This window comes from Rhinoraja longicauda, chromosome 20, assembly GCF_053455715.1.
Source record: "Rhinoraja longicauda isolate Sanriku21f chromosome 20, sRhiLon1.1, whole genome shotgun sequence".
Taxonomy (NCBI): Eukaryota; Metazoa; Chordata; class Chondrichthyes; order Rajiformes; family Arhynchobatidae; genus Rhinoraja; species Rhinoraja longicauda.
Genome location: NC_135972.1, coordinates 4458346 through 4480598, shown reverse-complemented (window position 1 = coordinate 4480598; position 22253 = coordinate 4458346). Strand labels below are relative to the sequence as shown.

Here is a 22253-nt window from a genome sequence, read left to right as displayed (position 1 = left end):
TCATTGTTTACAAAGCAGAGAAATGTGCAAGTGTTCTCACTGATACTCCTGTCCCTGAGACATATGCTGAAAAAGGAATAATGAGCCAAATGCTCTAGATAGATAATCTGGACAACATGCCTGTGAGTACTGTGTAAATCAGATAGAGGGCAGCAATAGATTCTGTACTGCCTCAAGTGGACATCTGACACTTTACCAGAGAGAGATCTCCAGCGTATTTGAAAGATTTTATTAAATAATATTGAAATGGCTTGAGTGAGAGCGTGAAATATAGTAACCTTCAGGATTTATGTCGTAATATGCATGTTATATATATTGTGTAGGAAGGAACTGCAGATGCTGGTTTAACCCGAAGATGGACACAAAATGCTGGAATAACTCAACGGGACAGGCAGCATCTCTGGAGAGAGGAAATGGGTGATGTTTCAGGTCGAGACCCTTTTTCAACTCTTTACAGTGCCCTCCATAATGTTTGGGACAAAGGTCCATCATTTATTTATTTGCCTCTGTACTCCACAATTTGAGATTTGCAATAGAAAAAAAATCATATGTGGTTAAAGTGCACATTGTCAGATTTTAATAAAGACCATTTTTATACATTTTGGTTTTACCATGTAGAAATTACAGCAGTGTTTATACATAGTCCCCATTCAGGGCACCATAATGTTTGGGACACATGGCTTCACAGGTGTTTGTAATTGCTCAGGTGTGTTTAATTGCCTCCTTAATGCAGGTATATGAGAGCTCTCAGTGCCTTTCCTCCAGTCTTTCCATCACCTTTGGAAACTTTTATTGCTGTTTATCAACATGAGGACCAAAATTGTGCCAATGAAAGTCAAAGAAGCCATTATGAGACTGAGAAACAAGAATAAAACTGCTGGAGACATCAGCCAAACCTTAGGCCTACCAAAATCAACTGTTTGGACATCATTAAGAAGAAAGAGAGCATTCATGAGCTTACTAATCGCAAAGGGACTGGCAGGCCAAAGAAGACCTTCACAGCTGATGACAAGAATTCTCACTATAATAAAGAAAAAACCCCAAACACCTGTCCGACAGATCAGAAACACTCTTCAGGAGTGGATTTATCAATGACCACTGTCCGCAGAAGACTTCATGAACAGAAATACAGAGGCTACACTGCAAGATGAAAACCGCTGGTTAGCTGCAAAGATAGGATGGCCAGGTTACCGTTTGCCAAGAAGTACTTAAAAGGGCAACCACAGTTCTGGAAAAAGGTCTTGTGGACAGATTAGACAAAGATTAACTTATGTCAGAGTGATGGCAAGAGCAAAGTATGGAAGAGAGAAGGAACTGCCCAAGATCCAAAGCATACCACCTCATCTGTGAAACACGCTGGTAGGGTGTTTTGGCCTGGGCATGTATGGCTGCTGAAGGTACTGGCTCACTTATCTTCATTGATGATATACTGCTGATGGTAGTAGCGTAATGAATTCTGAAGTGTATAGACACATCCAATCTGCTCAAGTTGAAACAAATGCCTCAAAACGCATTGGCCAGCGGTTCATTCTACAGCAAGACAATGATCCCAAACTTACTGCTAAAGCAACAAAGGACTTTTTCAAAGCTAAAAAATGGTCAATTCTTGAGTGGCCAAGTCAATCACCCGATCTGAACCCAATTGAGCATGCCTTTTATACGCTGAAGAGAAAACTGAAGGGAACTAGCCCCCAAACCAAGCATAAGTTAAAGATGTCTGCAATACAGGCTTGGCAGAGCATCACCAGACAAGACACCCAGAAGAACTGGTGATGTCCATGAATCGCAGACTTCAAGCAGTCATTGCATGCAAAATACTAAACATGACTACTTTCATTTACATGACATTGCTGTGTCCCAAACATTATGGTGCCCTGAAATGGGGGGACTCTGTATAAACACTGCTGTAATTTCTACATGGTGAAACCAAAATGTATAAAAATGGCCTTTATTAAAATCTGACAATGTGCACTTTAATCATATGTGATTTTTTTCTATTACAAGTCTCAAATTGTGGAGTACAGAGGCAAATAAATAAATGATGGGTCTTTGTCCCAAACATTATGGAGGGCACTATATTGTTCTGTTCCAAGGCAGCAGGGGTCATGATGCATTTGGGGCCATATCTTCTGTCACTGGTTTACTCTTTGGCAACACTATTTTGGTCCTTTAAGGGCGGATGGTTGCTGATATTTGTATTGAATAGACTTGAAGAAAGTAAATAAGGTTCTCAAAGGATGTAATTCTGGTTCCACGTTTACCCAGGTCGGCCTACAGACCCCTCTCACCAGGCTTGTTCATTGATCAAGATACTTCATCAGGGCAGATAAAGTATCTGGACCTAAAACTTTCTCTTCCCACAGATGTTGCCTGATTTGCTGATTGTTGCCAGCTTTTTCTGTTGGTCGGGTGGGGCTGAGGCCAGTCAATGACGGGCAATCGCTCAGTGGCCTATGCAATCTCCTGGTTGCTCCCATTCCCATACTGATCTTTCTGTCCTGGACCTCCCCCCCCCCCCCCCCCCCCCCAGAAGGAGTCCAAATGCAAATTGGAGGAACAGCACCTCATATTTTCCTTGGGCAGCTAACAACCCAGCGGTATGAATATTGATTTCTCTAACTTCAAGTAATCCTTGCTTTCCCTCTCTCTCCCACCCTAGTTCTCTGACTTCCTCCTGGTTAATTTTACTGATTGGATGTCTCATTGTTACCTTACCCTCAGCCAACAATGAACCGTTCTACATTTCTTTATTATTGTTTGCTTTGATCTGTCGTTTTCACTCCTTACCCTTCCATAGCTCTAGTCTCCCTCTCCTCTGACTCTCAGTCTGATGAAGGGTCTCGACCTGAAACATCACCCATTCCTTCTCTCCAGAGATGCTGCCTGTCCCGCTGAGTTACTCCAGCGTTTTGTGTCTGTCTTTGGTGTAAACCAGCATCTGCAGTTCCTTCCTGCACAAGTTTACTTTCGGCTGATGTCGTTGACTGGCAGGTGGGCGAAGCTGAGGCCGGTGGGTGGGGCTGTGCGCCGTGACTGACGTATGGATGGCCGGGGCTGAGGCCGGTCGTTGATTGATGGGTTGGCGATGACTGACGTGTGGATGGGCGGGGCTGAGGCCGGCCGATGACTGATGGGTGGGCGGGGCTGCGGGCGGTGACTGACGTGTGGCTGAGGCCGGCCGATGACTGATGGTGGGCGGGGCTGCGGGCGGTGACTGACGTGTGGCTGGGCGGGGCTAAGGCCGGCCGATGACTGATGGGTGGGCGAGGCTGCGGGCGGTGACTGACGTGTGGCTGGGCGGGGCTGAGGCCGGTGACAGCCGGTTGGGTGGGTGGAGGTGAAGATCGGTGGGTGGCCGTGTAAATTGTTGGAAACTTCTGGAAAGTTAGTCGGATGTACGTCTGATCATGAGTGGCCTGTTATCCATGGGACAGGTCGGCGGGGAGTGGTTGCGAGTTCTCCTCGTTGTGCTCTCGCTACGAGGAGCTGGGGCCACCACGTACCTGGGCGACTGTTCGCAGCAGGTAGGTTGTTGTCAACAGGAAGGTAATGGCGGGCGGCTCCGCACGGCAGCTCTGCGGTCAGCAAGTGTCGACAGCGTTCCAGTGAAGTGGGCAAAACTCCGCTATATTACGAAAGATTGTAGTCGTAATTTCGTAGATAATTTGTTTCTTGATTCAGTCATCTTTTTAATGTCTGAAACACTGCTGATAGTGACTGAAACAACGTTGACAGTGACTGAATCACTACCAATAATGACTGAAACAACCTATTTCCTCTTCTGGGGTAGACGGAAAATGCTGAAGTAACTCAGCGGGACAGGCAGCATCTCGAGATGGGTGACATTTCGAGTCGGGACCAACAACATCACCAATTTCTCCAGAGATGCTGCCTGTCCCGCTGAGTTACTCCAACATTTTGTGTCTACCTTCGATTTAACCAGCATCTGCAGTTCTTTCCCACACATTATTTCCTCTTCTGGTTCCCTTATAGCAAACTTAGATTTTACGTTCCGGTCTCTGAATGATTGAAATACAAAACTGTAATAAAGATACAAGAAGGGTCTCGACCCGAAACGTCACCCATTCCTTTTCTCCAGAGATGCTGCGTGTCCCGTAACTTACTCCAATATTTTGTGTCTAAAAGTACAACCAACTGGCTTATACTAAAATTACCCCCAAACTTGATTGATCAATGGTGATTAAATTGGATGATGTATAAGTTAGATGTGTTAATTTATGTTATCATAATTTTAAATTGATTTTAAGATGGTGAGGTTGAAAAAATTGAATAAAAAATGATGGCATACATTCTTGAAAGTTTGGCCCATGTTTTGACGGGGCCTCTCAAAATATAGGGAATATATCTGCATTTACCACTGGAAATCAAGCAGTTTTAAATGAGAAGCTGAAAACAAGGTGACATAAAATTGTCGAAAAAGGGCACTGAGTAGCTCAGGCAGCTTCTCTGGAGAACATGGATGGGTGATGTTTCTGGTCGGGACTCTTCTTCAGTAAGCATATTCTGGTTGGCAACATGCACCATTGGTGGGCCAGAGGAATTGGTGCTGAGGCCTTAACTAATTAGAAATTATGTAAAAGATTGGGATGAAGTTACTGAAGGTATAATTGCTAAATTTGTTGATGCCACACACAGGGAGCCAGACAGGATAGTATGGTGTGAAGACTAAAGGAAACTAAACAGATAGGTAACGTGAAAGGGCAAAGATCAGGCATGTGGAGAATTGCACCTGAAATTGTCCATTTTGACTGCAGAAATAAGAAGCATCTTTGCTAAATAGTGAAAGATTAGAGAAATCTGCCAAGACATTTGGGTATCCTAATGGATGATTTGCCAACTGTTATAGTGCAGATACAGCAAATTATTAGGAAACCAAACAGGATGTTATCTATAAAATGCTGGAGTTACTCCAGCATTTTGTGAATAAATCTATTTGTACCAGCATCTGCAGTTATTTTCTTATACTAGGATGTTATCTATTGCTTGGGGAATTGAGTAAAAAAGTGGGGAGGTTTTTTTCGGTTACATTGGATATTGATGAGACAACATCTGGAGTATGATTTAGTGTGTGTGGGAAGAAACTGCAGATGCTGGTTTAAACCGAAGGTAGACACAAAACGCTGGAGTAAGGACAATTCTTCAGTCTCGACCCAAAACATCACCTATTCCTTTTCTCCAGAGATGCTGTCTGACCCGCTGAGTTACTCCAGCTTTTTGTGTCAATGTATGATTTAGGAAGTGAAATATGTACCAGAAGTAGTACAGGGAAGATTTGGCAGATTTAAACCTGGGCTTTATAGTTATTCATTGAGGAATGATTATGGCATTGGCTTGTTTGAGAGATGGTTTGATAGAATCAAAATCTGAGAAATCTTGACAGGATGGATGTGGAAAGTATTTTTCCTTTGTCAGAGAATCTGGAAGCAGAAGTCGCTGTTTATAAATAAGCTCCCTTCAAAGCAGATGAGATTAAATTTATTCGTGAAGGTTCTGAATCTTAGAAACTCCCTTCCTCAAAAGATGGTGGAAGCTCGGTCTTAATTTTAAGGTAGAAAGAGACAGACAAGTACGATAAGAATGTGGTAAAAGATTACCCTGAATAGAAGAGGAGGCTGATTTGAGTTACAGTCAGATAAACGGTGATCTTATTAAATGATGCAGCAGTATTGAGGTGCCGACTAGCCTGTTCATTCGAATATTCACATGGACATCTTTGTAATTTGAACATTGACCGATTTCTTATCTTATATTTCTTCAGCTTTAGAAAATATTAATTTCACATATTAGAGGAGTAATGTCTGGCTGACAATGATGATTTGGTACCACATTAGAACAACGTGAAAAAGTTGTGTTTGGAAATACTCCCTTACTACAGAAAATTTGCAACAAAGGGAAAGACCATTGACCTTTTGCGGCTGTGCCAGTTGAAAAAGATCTACCCAATCTAATTCCAGTTTTCAGCATTCTAGCAAAATATGAAATTTTGTGCCTCCTCTAAATGACCTATCGTTAACTCTAAATTTATTGATAGAAGGAACCGAGGAAGCAATAGATTTCCATGTCCCCAATATATTTCCATGTCCCCTGATGCTCCTCAGTAAAACAAAATAGGTCCCATTTACTCCTTCTGGACATACAATTTTATATACTTGTCACCCATCAGCAAATAAATTGCTGCAGATTGTAAATAAAACAATCCCAGCTTTCCTCATGTGGAATGGCAGATGCTGGTTTAAACTGAAGATAGACACAAAAAGCTGGAGTAACTCAGCGGGACAGGCAGTATCTCTGGAGAGAAGGAATAGGTGATGTTTCGGATCGAGACCCTTCAAAAATGCTCTGACTATTAAATTATTTAGTGCTTTACTTAGATAAAACCATGTTAATGTCCTAGCTCTTTGATTTGGCCTAATGTGTCTTTAAACTCATTGAGCCTCTGCCTCCAATGCTCCCTTTAAACTCACTAGTTTAGTATTCACTCTCTAGTGGTATGTCTGTTGAGGAGGGATTTTGCTCTGTAACTGTTGAATATCTGCTATAGTTGATTTGATGCTAAATGAGGTGGTATGTAGACAACATAGCAGCATGTTTTAAATGGAGCTGGGAATTAAATGTTTGAGTGCAGATGAACATTAATTAACATTTCAGTGCCAGCATGTATATAATTGGTTCCCAGCCTGCTTGGCAGGCAACTGGGATCAAGTGAATCCGTGGAGGAGTGTCTGGAATCAAGGAACATACCTAAGAAGGAAATCATTAAGGCATAAAGGTGGCATGAGATAGCTTTGACAGAGAAGATAAAATAATCTTTTGTTTCTCAAGGAAAAAAGAGTAATTTGGAAGAGAAAACTGGGAGTGGCCTTGTTGAGGTGAAGTGCCTTGGGAGGTAAAGTGTGAGTCTTTGGCTCAAGAGTCTTTGGTGATGAGGCTGAGGCAAGGAGGCAACACTTGAATCGGTTTCTGCGTGTGTCCGATGTTTTAAACTTGTGATTTATTGCAGTGCAGAAGGAGGCTATCGGCAGCAGACAAGGGAATAGGTTTCACTCAACTCTGAGTGTCTCATTCGTAATTTGTGATTTTTGTCCACTGGAGTAATGGCAGACGTTGTTACAGTGTCTCTCCTGCAGGATGTGGGGAGTCAGGGACACTGCTGGTGCTTCTGACAACTACACCTGTGGAAATTGTGTCCAGGTGCAGCTCCTGAATGAACGTGTTAGGGAACTGGAGCAGCAGCTGCATGACCTCAAGACAATACAGGAAAACAAGAGTTTCCTGGACAAGACCTACAGTGAGGTTGGCACACCGAGGATACAGGAAGAGCGACGTTGGGTGACAACGAGGAAGAGAACAAAACATGGAGTGCAGAACCCCCGGTGGCTGTACCTATTGAAAACAAATACACCCTCTTGGGAGCTGTTGGAGCGGACGACACAAGATTGAGTGGCAGCCAGGGCTGTGACTGCAACCCAGGTGCTGAAGCTCAACAGGGATGAGTGACGTCAGGCAGAGCCGAAGTGCTGGGAGACTCGATTGTCAGAGGTGCGGACAGGAGATTCTGCGGCAGCAGGCGAGACTTCAGGGTGGTGTGTTGCCTCCCTGGTGCCAGAGTCCAAGACATCTCTGAGCGGCTGCACGGCATCCTCAATAGTGAGGGGGAGCAGCCGGAGGTTGTTGTGCATGTTGGCACGAATGATATAGGTCGGAAGAGGAAGGAGGTTCTGCAACACAATTTTACGGAATTGGGTAGAAGGCTGAAAAGCAGGACCTGCAGGGTAGTGATCTCAGGATTGCTTCCAGTACCTCGTGCTAGTGAAGGCAAGAACAGGAAGATATGGGGAAATTAATGTGTGGCTGAGGAGTTGGTGCAGGGGGCAGGGATTTATATTTCTGGATCATTGGGGTCTCTTCTGGGGCAGGGGTGACCTGTACAAAAGGGAATGGTTGCACCTTAACTGGAGGGGATCCAACATCCTAGCGGGCAGGTTTGGCAACAGGGAGGGTTTAAACAAGATTGGCAGGGGGGTGGGAGCTCGTACAGGACAGAGGCACATGAGAGGCTAGAAGTTGGTATGGAGGGTGGTGTGGGAAAGGTTAGTGGACAGAATAGGCAGGTGAAAGGCAGAGAGCGAGGAAGGGGGGTTGGTTTAAACCGCACATATTTTAATGCAAGGGGCCTGATGGGTAAGGCAGGTGAGCTGAGGGCATGGATAGGTACGAGCAACTGGGACGTTGTAGCCATGACTGAAACCTGGTTAAGGGAGGGGCAGGACTGGCAGCTCAATGTTCCGGGGTACAGGAGCTTCAGGAGAGACAGGAGTGAGGAAAAAGAGGAGGGGGGGGATTGCATTGCTGGTTAAGGAGGATGTCACGGCTGTGTTCAGAGGTGACATTATGGAAGGTTCGTCTAGTGAGGCTACATGGGTGGAGCTAAGAAACAAGAAAGGGATGATCACCTTGTTGGAGGTGTACTACAGACCCCCGAATAGTCAATGGGAATTAGAAGAACAAATGTGCCGGGAGATTGCAGACAGCTGCAGGTCAAATAAGATTGTTGTAGGGGATTTTAACTTTCCCAATATAGACTGGTAAAATCATAGCGTGAAGGGTTTAGATGGAATGCAATTCCTCAAAAGTGTTCAGGAGAGTTTTCTTAAGCAGTATGTGGAGCCCCCCCCCCCCCCCCCCCTCACGTGAGAGGGCAACGCTGGATCTAGTATTGGGAAGAGCAAGTTAATGAAGTGTGTGTGGAGGGGCCTTTTGGGACCAATGACCACAGTTCGATTAGGTTTAAGATAGTTATGGATAGAGACAGAGAGGGTCCACATGTTAAAATGCTCAACTGGGGTAAGGCCAACTTTGAGAGTATTAGAGAAGGTCTCGCTCAAGTTGACTGGAGCAGGTTATTTGAGGTGAAAGGTACATAGCCAAGTGGGATGTTTTTAAAAGTGTGCTGACGAAAACTCAGGATATGTATGTCTCCGTTACAGTGTAGGGCAAAGCAGGCAAATATAAGGAAGCTTGGCTGACGAGGGAATTTGAGGCGTTGGTCAAAAACAAGAAGGATGCATGGGACAGGTATAGGCAGCTGGGATCAAGTGCATCCAAGAGGTAGTTGAGGCTGGGACTATCCCATTGTTTATGGAACAGTTCGACAGGTACATGGATAGGACAGGTTTGGAGGGTTATGGATCAAGCACAGGCAAGTGGGACTAGTGCAGCTGGGACATAGTTGGCCGGTGTGGGCAAGGTGGGCTGAAGGGCCTGTTTCCGCACTGTGTCACTCCATGACTCCAATAAAACTCCTCAAAGACCAAGTGGATGCATGTGTGTGGAACCGCAGGAGATGAGTAAAGTTCTCAATGAATGCTTCGCCTCTATATTGACCTTGAGAAAGACATGAAGACAAGGGTGCTTGGAAATATTTGTAGGATGTCTTGGATGAGGTGCCGGTAGATTGGAGGGTGGTACAGACCTCCCAACCCTTCCGAATTTGGCGGAAAGTTTCCGCTCTCTTATTTCATTTCTGCCATTCCGATTTTACCTCACATTTTCCTGCAAAACACATGCCTCTCCACTCGCCCAGCCTCGCCTCGCCGCTCACCTAAGGCTCGCCGTTCGCCGGGCCTGGCCTCGCCGCTCACGTAGCATGAGGCCCGTTGATGTTGAAAGGGAATGGGGTGGGTTGGGGGGGAGGGGCAGGAGAGGGGGGGCAGGCGAAGGCGGGGGGAGTGGGGGTTGGGGGGAGGGGGGTGGGGGGGCGGAGGAAGGGAGGGGAGGGGGTGGGGGAGACATGGACTCTTGTGATTTGCTGTTGAAGACCACTGGAGCAAGTATGTCTTCAATGAAATTAGGTATGGGCAGTTTTAAATGAAACTCTTCATAACTTAGTCATACATTTTATGACCATTGTTCTTTTATTCAATACCAAGAGATTTGAGATGTGCAAGGAAAAAGCAAAATCGAAAACAAAGCAAAACAATTATTTCTTTGTGTTGTAAAAAGTATTTCTGTTCAATAACCTTTCTATAAATAGCAGAATATACTCATGATAGGCCTGACGTTGTACATGTAGTCCAAGAACTACAGACTGTTGGAAATAATAGTCGTTTTTCACACATGAATGTAGCGCAACGCGTATGCGCATTTGGCATGCTTTTTTTTTTGCTGAAAAGTTGCATTAAGTGCCATATTATGAATTTTGATGTAAAATTCTGAATTTTGGACATCAAAGTTATGAATTTGTAAAATCAAATGTTGGGAGTTCTGGTGGCATAGTATCTTTATTTTTGACGGGCTGCAAAGGAAACTGGTAATCATTGACCAGTAAGCCTGCACAAGGTGAGTTACTGAAGGGGATTCTGAGGGGTAATATATGTGTATTTGTAGGGATTAATTAGGAATAGTCAACCCGGCTTTGTGCATGTGAGATTGTGCTCATGAATTTAGTTGAGTTTTCAGAAGTAAGCAAGATTGGGGTAGGTGGGATATGCTGTTTATCTGTACTTCAGGACGACCTTTGATAAGGTTCTACAGGGTGGGAGGTTAGATTGCATGGGATTCAGGGGAGCTAGCTAATTAGATATGTAATTGGCTTGGTGGTAGGAAGCAGAGGGCACTGATAGAAGATTATTTTTTTTGGACTGGAGGCCCATTACTTGTGATGTGCCTCAGGTTACAGATAGACACAGAAAGCTGGAGTAACTCAGCGGGACAGGCAGCATCTCTGGAGAGAAGGAATGGGTGACGTATCGGATCGGATCCCCTTCTTCAGACTGGTTAGGGATAAGGGAAACAAGAGATATAGAAGGTAATGTGGAAAGGTAAAGAGCAATGAATGAAAGATATGCAAAAAAATAATCATGATAAAGGGAACAGGCCACTGTAAGCTGTTTGTAGGGTGAAAGTGAGGAGGTAGCGTGACTTGGGTGGGAGAGGGATAGAGAAAGAGGGAATGCTGGGACTACCTGAAGTGAGAGAAATCAATATTCATACTACTGGGCTGTAAGCTGCCATCAACCGTCTCAACTTTTCCACTCCCCTCACCTACTCCAACTTCACCCCATCTGAACATACAGCCCTCCGCTCACTCTGCAGCGACCATGACATTATAATCAAACCTGCCGACAAGGGAGGTGCCGTGGTAGTCTGGCGCTCAGACCTGGCTGAGGCCAGGCGACAACTCTCAGACACCGCCTTATCCCTATCCTTAGACCACAATCCCACAGATGAGCACCAGGCCTTAATCTCAAACACCATTACTGATTTCATCACTTCTGGTATCTGCCTTCCACAGCCTCCAACCTTATCGTATCCTAGCCCCGCACAGCCCGTTTTTACCTTCTCCCCAAAAGCCACAAACACAACTGCCTTGACAGACCCATTGTTTCTGCCTGCTCCTGTCCCACAGAAATGATTTCCTTGTACCTCGACTCCTACCCCCCCTTGTCCAATTTTTCCCGACCTGTGTCCAAGGTACCTCACGTGCCCTTCGTCTCTTTACTGACTTCCGCTTTCCGAGCCCTCACTCCCTCAACTTTACTATGGACGTTCACTCTACATCTCCATCCTTCACCAGGAAGGCCTCAAAGCCCTCCATTTCTTCGTCAACTGCAGAACCATCCAATTTCCCTCTACTAACACTCTACTCCACACAGCGGAGCTGGTCCTCACCCTCAACAACTTCTCCTTTGACTCCTCCCACTTCCTCCAAGTCCAAGGCATAGCTATGGGCACCCGCATGGGCCACAGCTACGCCTGCCTCTTTGTAGGGTACATTGAACAATCCCTGTTCCAGACGTACACTGGCCCTAACCCCAAACTCTATCTCTGTTACATTGATGACTGCATCGGTGCAACCTCCTGCACCCATGCAGAACTAATGGACTTCATCAACTTCAACAATTTTCATCCGGCATTCAAATTTACTTGGACCATCTCCCACACCTCCCTCCCCTTTCTTGATCTCACAGTCTCCATCACAGGAAATAGACTATTGACTGACGTTTATTAAAAACCCACTGACTCCCACAATTATCTCGACTACAATTCTTCCCACCCTGCTTCCTGCAAAGACTATCCCCTACTCCCAATTCCTCTGTCTGCGCCCAAGATGAGGTGTTCCATACTAGAACATCCGAGATGTCCTCATTCTTTAGGGAACGGGGCTTTCCCTCCCCCATCATAGATGAGGCTCTCACTCGTGTCTCCTCGGTGTTCTGCCCTTGCTCCCCCTAGTCGCAACAGCAACAGTTCTCCTAGTCCTTCCACCCCATCAGCTGTCATATACAACACATAATTGTCCGAAATGTCCGCCACCTCCTACGGGATCCCACCACTAGCCACATTTTCCCATCTCCACCCCTTTCTTCCTTCTGCAGAGACCGTTCCCTCCACACATCCCTGGTTAACTCATCAGTGTTTAATGGAGATGCGCGGAGCAAATTTTTTTACAAAGTGGTGGGGTCCTGAGACACATTTACAATGGTGGTGTTGGAGGCAGATATGACGATGGTGTTTAAGAGGCTTTTAGATAGGCGTGTGGAAGTGCAAGGAATGATAGGATATTCTTTGGAGTTTAGGAGACTGAGAGGTGATCTTAGATAGGAATATAAAAACATGATGTGAACAGATAGGGTAAATGCACAATATCCGTTTCCCACGATTGGGGAATCGAGAACTAGAGGACATGGGTTTAAGATGCAAGTGAAAGATTTAGTAGGAACCTGAGGGGCAAGTTTTTCCATGGACAGTGGAGGGTATATAGGATGTACTGTCAGAGAAAGTGGTTGTGGCAGATACAATAAGAACACTTAACAGGCATGTGGACAGGTTCATGAAGAGGAAAGGTGAGAGAGCTATGAGGCAAACTTGGGCAAATGGGACTAGCTTAGGTGGGCATCTTTACGGGATGGATGAGTTTGGCTGACGTGCTCTATGGTTTTAGCACTAACAAAGTTCATATACAGTAGCTTGGCGACAAACTTAAAGACCCCTTACAGCACTCTCATTTTCAGTGCTGTTTTTATAGTGAAAAGCCAGTCCAATGAAGAAAATTGTTAATTTTCAACTGTCCAGGCTGTTGCCTCACTTTGTTGTGATCTACATGAGCTTTGAATATAATGTTCAGCGGCAGCAGAATGCTGTAAGTGCACTATAGTAAATATCACAGCCAGTGTAAGACAGATAAGAGCCAGTTGCTTCCAATTGATTATAATGGCCAAGATTGTGGTCAGAATAATGTCAATGGTGCTTGCTATTAATATGACAAAAATTGGATGGCAACTTCTGGATATTGCACATGCATAACAATGTCAGATTTGGTGAGAATTCTTGATTCTTAAAGTCTTCTGTTGGATAAAACACCCAATGAGGAAAAAAATGCTGTTCAAAAACAAAAAATCAGGGCACTTGTAATGCCATTTTAAAAACAAACAAGCTGTTTTGTTTCTGTTTATAAAATGTACCACTTGCTTCAACTCCCCTCAATTAATTTTATATTATTTCTTTCAACAAATATGTACACCTCAGCACAATGAACTCTCAAAAATGAAATGTTCTCAAGTCACACTCAGTACTTTTCTGCAAGGTCCTAAACCAGGCACCCATGTATAGAAATAAGATATGGAAGTAGTATAAATGTGGTTCCATTTTGCTCCGTTTATAAATCCAATCCTTCACATAGCATGACATAATTATTTCTACTTTCAGATCCTAGTCAACAATTCGAACCTGAGATATAGTGAAAAGGAAGGCACAACAAGTAAAACCCATTAGTTATTGTGCTCAGAACAGTGCAGTGGATTCTGGCTGTGAATTATTCTGATGAATAGGGCTGCTGGGTATGCAAATTAGGTGTCTATTTAATTGTTTTGTCTTTGAGTCAGGTTTAATCCAGTTCACTTATTTCCTTGTAGTACTGAAAACTTCAATGTCTTTCCATACCAGCATTTTGGCAAAGATATATCAGTTTAGTTTCTAGAATTTTAAAGGCAGTCTGGATGTGACTTCTGAGCTTAAGAGTAAAAGATCAAACTTCTATTAACTACCAACAAAAAAAAACTATTATTTGCCCCTTACAGGCGCTGCTTCTCCAAGAAGGCTGGTATCAGCATTGCATTTATTAACATGATTGATTGTATTCTACAGTCTATAATTTGTAAATATAACCTTCTTGTTATGGAAAGATCCAGAAATTGGTAGCTTAGCCTCGGGAATTAAAGGATACAAAATGCTGGAGGAGCTCAGTGGGTCAGGGAACGTCTCTGGAGAACACGAATGGTGACATTTCAGGCCGTGACCCTTCTAGTTAATATCCATGTTCTGCGGAGATGTTGCCTGACCTACTGAGTTAATCTAGTATTTTGTCATTATTGATAAACCAGTATCTGCAGTTCCTTGTGTCTACATATGTATTAACTGTTATTCCCTGAAAAATTCTAATCAATGTATTTTAGTTAAAAAAACTTCTGTGAAAAATGTTATGTTAGATGTTTAATAAATGAATCTTAAAAATTCTATGGGATGGCCAATTGTCAGAATTAGCTTATAGCAGGTATTTTCATACTTAGAAAGGACTACATATTTGACACCTTCCTCTACTGCCTCCCTTGGAATGAGGAAGTCGTGACTTGGCTTCCTGCATCAACTACTTCATTTACAGCAAACAGTACATCAAACATTGTCAGGAATTAATTGATGAGTGTCACTTTTATAAATGAACGGTTCCAAGAATACCATGGATGTTAAATTCATGGTATTTGAAATGAAAAGCAGGATATTTTTCTGGCAAAAGTATTGACTTGGGACTTTCCTTTTGTATTTTGTCATGCAAATATTTCTTGACAATGGGTGGGGTTTCCAGTAAGTTCGTCATCAAAGATACAATTGTGCAATGGTAGGGTTTTCCCAGTTTATGCCATTTTGCATCAGGAGCCAATTTAGAGTTTTCAGGAAGGATTATTATTTGAGAAATAAATTCCCTTATAATCCCCTGTTTGAAGATAAATTGTTTGTTGTCTGGGTTGGTAGCTCTCACCCATGGTTGTAAAAATAGATTTGATTAATGTTCCATAAATTTCATACAAGCAGGTATTAAAGGTTCTGCTGCTCAATCTGATGTGCAATAAAGGCAGTTAGCAGACAACCTTAAAGTTAACAAGGAACAAGTTAACAAGTTAAAGTCCTATCAAACTTTGTTCTCTTAACCAATATCATTAAAAGTAAATTAACTGGTCACTATTGTTTGTGGTGTATCCCTAGTATGTAACAGAACATTGTAGATGAAATTAGCACTAGAAACAGAAAAATCTATATTGTACACTGATACATACTGTACCAAAAATATTTCAGAGGCTACTTTTATGCAGAATTCTGCATTATGACTGCAGATCATTTGCTTAAACTCAACAAAGTGTGTTAATGAAAATGCAGCATTTATCCTCCCATCATGATGTATGCTGCCCTCCTGTGTATCCTTGGAGGAAGTAGCAGAAATGGAATCGGCAGGAATGGGTCTGGAAAAGGTAGCAAGAGCACGAGATATCTCGGGAAGCACGGAGAGAGGGTCCTGGCATTGGCAGCAGTGACGATATGCAGGAGAAGGACGAGGTCATTTTGGCAACACAGCTTGAAATCTGCACCTACTACTAAAAAGGACATGTCAGATGTCTTCTCATTCTCTACCCCCATAGCTAGTATGGTCTCTTTAGTACTCGCTGTTGAGCAAATGTGCATATTTGAAATTAATTTAGGATACTTTTTTACCAGACTCTGGGGATAATGACTAGTTTTCATATTGAGGAGCTGTGTTTACACTTGTGTTTAATAATTCATTAATCTAGAATTTTAGATGACATATATAAACGTGACTAACAATATTGAAAGAAAAGTTGTTGTTATATCTTAGAGACTAACATGAACTCTGAATTTATTGCATTAAAGGTCATGAGGCTGGACTGTTCTCCACTCCTGCCACCGTGGAGCATTGATCAATCTTGTGTGGCTGAATACAAATTAAAAGGCTTATTTTTTCTTTTCCTCTGCCTATAATGGCCTATAATTGCATTGAATACAGTGTTGAACCAGCTACCATAGGAACTGTCATTATTAAAATATACTTTTCTTTCTTCAAACAGGGCCTAAATTGTACTGTTCTATCTGGTAAGTACTTAACTTTTTAATTGTTTTATTTGTTGCTTGGTTGAGTGGCATTCTTCAAATCCAGCTTTCAAAAGCCCTTCAAATCAGAATCTGTGATTGGACTGTCACATTTCCCAATTGTTTGTACACTTTGCTGATGAGCTGCAGTTAGCGTATTTAAATTTAGGCTGTGCTGCTCTGTTTTGTAGCTTTCAAAACCCCCTTCGATAGACAAAAGAGCAAATCAGTTCTCTCTTATTGTTTCAATCAATTATTCTACTATTCAGATTAATCTGAAACATTGAAGTCGTGGTTAACATACTCATAATGTCATAAGGAATAGGAGTAGAATTAGGCCATTCGACCCATCAAGTCTACTCCGCCATTCAATCATGGCTGATCTATCTCTCCCTCCTAACCCCATTCTCCTGCCTATTCCCCATAACCTCTGATGCTTGGCCTCCACAGACGTCTGTGGCAAAGAATTCCACAGTCTTAGACTCTCCCACTAGTGGAAACATCCTCTCCAAATCCACTCTATCCAAGCCTTTCACTATTCTGTATGTTTCAATGAGGTCCCCCCTCATTTTTCTAAACTCCAGCGAGTACAGGCCCAATGCTGACAAACGCTCACCTTAGGTTAACCTACTTATTCCTGAGATCATTCTTGCAAACCACCTCTGGACCCTCTCCAGAGACAGCACATCCTCATATATGGAGCCCAAAATTGCTCACAATAGTCCAAATGCGGACTTGCCCTGCTTTCTCTACACTACCTGCCCCTCCACCTATTTTCGTATTATCCGCAAACTTTGTTACAAAGCCTTAAATCCCCTCGTCCAAACCATTAATATACAACATGAATAGTAGCGGCCCCAGCACCGACCCTTGCGGAACTCACTATTCACTGGCAGCCAACCAGAAAAAGCCCCCTTTATTGCCACTCTTTGTCTTCTGCCATCCAGCCAACCTGCTGTCCATGCTAGTATCTGCCCATTGATACCGTGGGCTCTCATCTTCCTAAGCAGCTAAACGTGTGGCACCTTATCAAAGACTTTCTGAAAATCTACTCTCCCAATGTAGTGAAAGGGATTTGGACATCGCATTGATGATGCTCAAACAGCTTGGCTGGAGGCACAACTGTTTTGAAGTATTTGAGTCTCATCCTATTTCCAGCAAGTTAATCTAGTCTTCTAGTCCTAGCCTGTTTCTTGATATGTGGAGATCACATGAATCTCTTGTCATCGGATCTCAGGAAGAGGCCTCAATGGAACATCCATCAGACCCTTCTGGCTGAAGGTGATTGTAAGTGCTACAAACTGGTCTTTAGCTCTCGCAAGCTGAACCCTGGCATAGTTCAAATGATGATCCCCTTGGAGGTTTCATCTCAAATTTGTTGTTTAGTTGTCCTCCACCATTCTCAACCAGATGAGGCAGCATTACTGTGCTATTGTTTGAGAGTTTACTTGTTTCTTGCAGACAGTTTGTATGGTTTTGCTTAGCTCTGGTAATTGCATATGGATTTTAAAGTTGACAGCTTTCTCTCAAAATTTCATCAAAGCTGTATGTAGATCATCTTAAGGATCAATCTCTCTGATCTAATGCTTGTTTTTATTTTATTTGTTCATGCCATGTGTAGGGAACTAACAATACGGGCACTAGTTGTCCATCACTAATTGCCCCTAAACTGAGGCAATACTTGAGGGACAATCACGTTAGTGGGTCTGGACTCGCTAATGGGTAAAGATGGCAGATTCTTTTCCCTGAAGGATATTAATGATTGAGATTTATTTTTGCATCACTAATCAGTTGTTTGATGCTAATGTTGCTGTGACGACGGGCGCAAGCAATGTGATCGCATCCTGTTTACTGTTTGAAGTGGCCTAGCATATCACTGAGTTGTAGCAAACTGCTAACTAATCATTGTGTGAGATGTAGGTCAATCCCATCATGCTGAATGTGATAAAATAGATCTAATAATTCAGAATAGACCTAATAGCTCTGCTTGATGACCTTCAAAGAATGCTTGTAAAAGCAATTCTTTCCCTGTTGGAAATCAGTTGCCAAAGATTAAAAATATATTTTTAGACTTTTAGATTTAGAGATACAGCGCAGAAACAGGCCCTTTGGCCCACCGGGTCCGTGCCGCCCAGCGATCCCCGCACACTAACACTATCCTACACCCACTAGGGACAATTTTTACATTTGCCCAGCCAATTAACCTACATACCTGTACGCCTTTGGAGTGTGGGAGGAAACCGGAGATTTCGGAGAAAACCCACGCAGGTCACGGGGAGAACGTACAAACTCCGTACAGACGGCACCCGTAGTCAGGATCGAACCCGAGTCTCTGGCGCTGCATTCGCTGTAAAGCAGCAACTCTACTGCTGCGCCACCGTGCCGCATAGATTGTTTGATGGTATGATCCTTCCAAATGGAAGAGGTTATTTGAATGTGGGGCAAAGATGCAGATTAAATTATGATAGCATATATTAATTTTCCTCTTCACCATTAGGCAACTGTTTGGATAGCAGCTGGTTTAAACACTCCAACTGGACGCCTTCGTGTCCTAAAGACCTTCAAGTGACCTTAATCAAGCAGATAAATCAGGCAGGATTCCATGTGCCTGTTCTGTCCATCAGTTGGAAATTGGCAACAGATGGTAAGCATGCATTTTTTTGGTATTGTTATTGCACATTCTCTTAAGCGTTTGTGTGTGCAGTTAGATCGATGATGTGACATGAGGATGAGCTACCTCTCATTTGCTCATTGGGGATTGCTCAAGAGTGGCTTTGATCTCCAAGTGAAGCTGTAGATTTGTTTGGTGTTTGACAGTTGATTCAAGAATCCAGAAACCGTGGTTTTCACAGCACTTCTTGCACTTTCCCTGGCTCGGACCGCATAGTGTTCAGCTCCTTTCTTTATTTTGCGATATCATGCTTGCAATAATATTTTACCCTGGTGTTAAATTGAGGATGATAATCCATGGGGGGAAAAAATGGGAAGACCTTTGAAACCGGCTGCCAACATCTCCCTGTCTGACCTTTGAACCTGTGATCTTGTGCACCGTTACCACAAGCTCTGATGCACCTCGTTGCCTCTAGGACTTGTTATCAAGTTTAGATAACTTGCTCTTTTTTTCTGTTTTTTGTAAGATCTGGCCATTTGTGCCTGCATTTTATTTTCGTTCTTTATTTATTTTGTAGAATGTCTTGCTGGGCATGTCCCAGTCGGCCACACTGTGACATTAGCAACACATTACACAGACAAAAAGCTTACTCTCATCTTAACTGCCCCTAAATCCATTTTTATTGCATCAGAGCAATTTTCTTTGTTGACCGTCCTGTCTCTACCATCTAAATTAACTTGTTTCACTCATTCCCAATTTGACAAAGGGTCCTCTGCCTGAAACATTGACTATTCCTCTTTCCACAGGTGCTTTATATTCCTAACATTTTGTGCTGTTATTTCATATTTGCCAAATTTTAACACCCTCGAGGTTTTTAAATTTCTTGTTTTGAAACCCCACTCAATTTTCTGCTTTGTGCCACCTTTTCATGTTTGATAATATGCAAATAATTTTGAGTAGCAACTCTGCAGCAGGCACAGGCAATTGAAAGTGACATTTTTCAAAGCAGCTGGGGTGTGTCCTCGGGGGGGTATATATGCCAGAGGGATGGGAACTAATACAGGGAGACAGAGGGCCGTAAAACGAGAGCAGAAGTAAAGGGAGAAAAGTAAAAGTGAAAGGCAGAGAAATCAATGGCCAAAATCAAACAGGGCCACATTACATCATAATTCTATAAGCACTAAGAATGTTAAAACAAACCTGAAAGCGTTGTGCCTTGATGCAAGGAGCATTTGCAATAAGGTGGATGAATTGAATGCACCTATATCATAAGTTGTTAACGGATATGATATAGTTGGGATTACAGAGACATGGCTCCAGGGTTGGGACTTCAATATGCAGGGATATTCAATATTCAGGAATGATAGACAAAGGGCGAGGAGGTGGGGTAGCATTGCTGGTTAAAGATAAGATTAAAGCAATAGTAAGGAGAGACATTAGCTTGGATATTGTAGAATCTGTATGGGTAGAACTGTGACATGGCCAAGGGCAGCAAACGCTTGTTAGAGTTGTGTACAGACCACCAAACAGCAGTAAGGAGGTTGGGGATAGCATCAAACAGGGAATTAGGGATGTGTGTAGCAAAGGTACAGCAGTTATCATGGGTGACTTCAATCTAGATGTAGATTGGGCCAACCAAATTGGTAACAACACTGAGGAAGAGGATTTCCTGGAGTGTATATGGGATGGTTTTCTAAGCCAATGTGTAGAGGAACCAACTAGAGCGTCCTAGACTGGGTATTGAGTAATGAGGAAGGATTAGGTAGAGAAGGGTCTCGACCCGAAACGTCACCCATTCCTTCTCTCCTGAGATGCTGTCTGACCTGCTGAGTTACTCCAGCATTTTGTGAATAAATACCTTCGATTTGTACCAGCATCTGCAGTTATTTTCTTACACAAGGATTAGGTAGAAATCTTGTTGTGCAAAACCTCTTGGGCAACCGTGACCATAATATGGTAGAATTCTGCATTGAGATGGAGAGTGGCTCAGTCAATTCAGAGACAAGGGTCCTGAACATAAAGAAAGGTAACTTTGATGGTATGAGATGGGAATTGGCTAGGATAGACTGGGAAATGATACTTGAAGAGTTGACGATGGATATGCAATGGCAAAGATTTTAAGATCACATGGATGAATTACAACCATTTTTCATCTCTGGCTTAAAAATAAAACAAGGAAGGCGGCTCAACCGTGGGTAACGAGGGAAATTAGGGGCAGTGTTAAATCCAAGGAAGAGGCGTATAAATTGGCCAGAGGAAGCAGCAAACCAGAGGACTGAGAGAAATTTAGAATTCAACTGAGGACAAAGGGGTTAATTAAGAGGGGGGAAATAGAGCATGAAAGAAAGCTTGCGCGGAATATAAAAACTGACTGTAAAAGCTTCTATAGATATGTGAAGAGGAAAAGATTAGTGAAAACAAATGTCGGTTCCTTGCATTCAGAAGCAAGTGAATTTATAATGGGAAACAAGGAAATGGCAGACCAATTAAACACATACTTTGGTTCTGACTTCGCTAAGGAGAAAATCCAATGTTCTTTAAATTCTGGGGATCAGTTCCTGTGGATCGGAGGTTAGCTAATGTTATCCCACTTTTTAAGAAAGGAGAGAGAGAGAGAAAGCAGGGAATTATAGACCAGTTAGCCTGACATCTGTGGTGGGGAAGATGCTGGAGTCGATTATTAAAGATGTAATAGCAGCACATTTGGATAGCAGTAACAGGATCGACTCAAGTCAGCATGGATTTACGAAGGGGAAATCATGCTTGACTAATCTTTGAATATTTTAAGGATGTAACAAGTAAAATGGACAAGGGAGAGCCGGTGGATGGAGTGTACCTGGACTTTCAAAAAGCCTTTGACAAGTTCCCACACAAGAGATTAGTGTGCAAAATTAGAGCACATGGTATTGGGGGTTGGGTATTGACATGGATAGAGAACAGACAGGAAGCAAAGAGTAGGAATTAACGGGTCCTTTTCAGAATGGCAGGCAGTGGCTAACGGGGCAAGGCTCAGTGCTGGGACCCCAGTTATTTACAATATATATTAACGATTCAGACAAAAGAATTAAATGTAAAATCTCCAAGTTTGCAGACGAGACAAAGGTGGCAGTGTTAGCTGTGAGGAGGATGAAATGAGGCTGCATGGTGACTTGGATAGGTTGAGTGAGTGGGCAGATGCAGTATAATGTGGATAAATGTGAGGTTATTCACTTTGGTGGCAAGAACAAGAAGGCATACTATTATCTGAACGGTGTCAGATTAGGAAAAGGAGAGGTGTAACGAGGCCTGGCTATCCTTATACATCAGTCACTGAAAGTAAGCATGCAGGTACAGCAGGGAGTGAAGAAAGCAAATGAGATGTTTGCCTTCATAGCAAGAGAATTTGCGTATAGGAGCAAGGAGGTCCTACTGCAGTTGTACAGGGCCCTGGTGAGACCACACCTGGAATATCGTGTGCAGTTTTGGT

At 43.1% G+C, this 22253-nt stretch overlaps 1 protein-coding gene across 1 annotated transcript in view; it reads left to right on the top strand.

Moving 5' to 3' along the window:
- The first annotated feature begins 3404 nt into the window (after positions 1 to 3404).
- Positions 3405 to 22253, top strand: part of LOC144603345 (interleukin-17 receptor A-like) — a 36855-nt gene continuing 18006 nt past the window's right edge. The window contains exons 1-3 of the mRNA XM_078416488.1: positions 3405 to 3524; positions 16155 to 16179; positions 18674 to 18820. Coding sequence (XP_078272614.1) covers positions 3408 to 3524; positions 16155 to 16179; positions 18674 to 18820 — 289 coding nt within the window. The 5' untranslated portion in view covers positions 3405 to 3407. The remainder of the gene's footprint in view (positions 3525 to 16154; positions 16180 to 18673; positions 18821 to 22253) is intronic.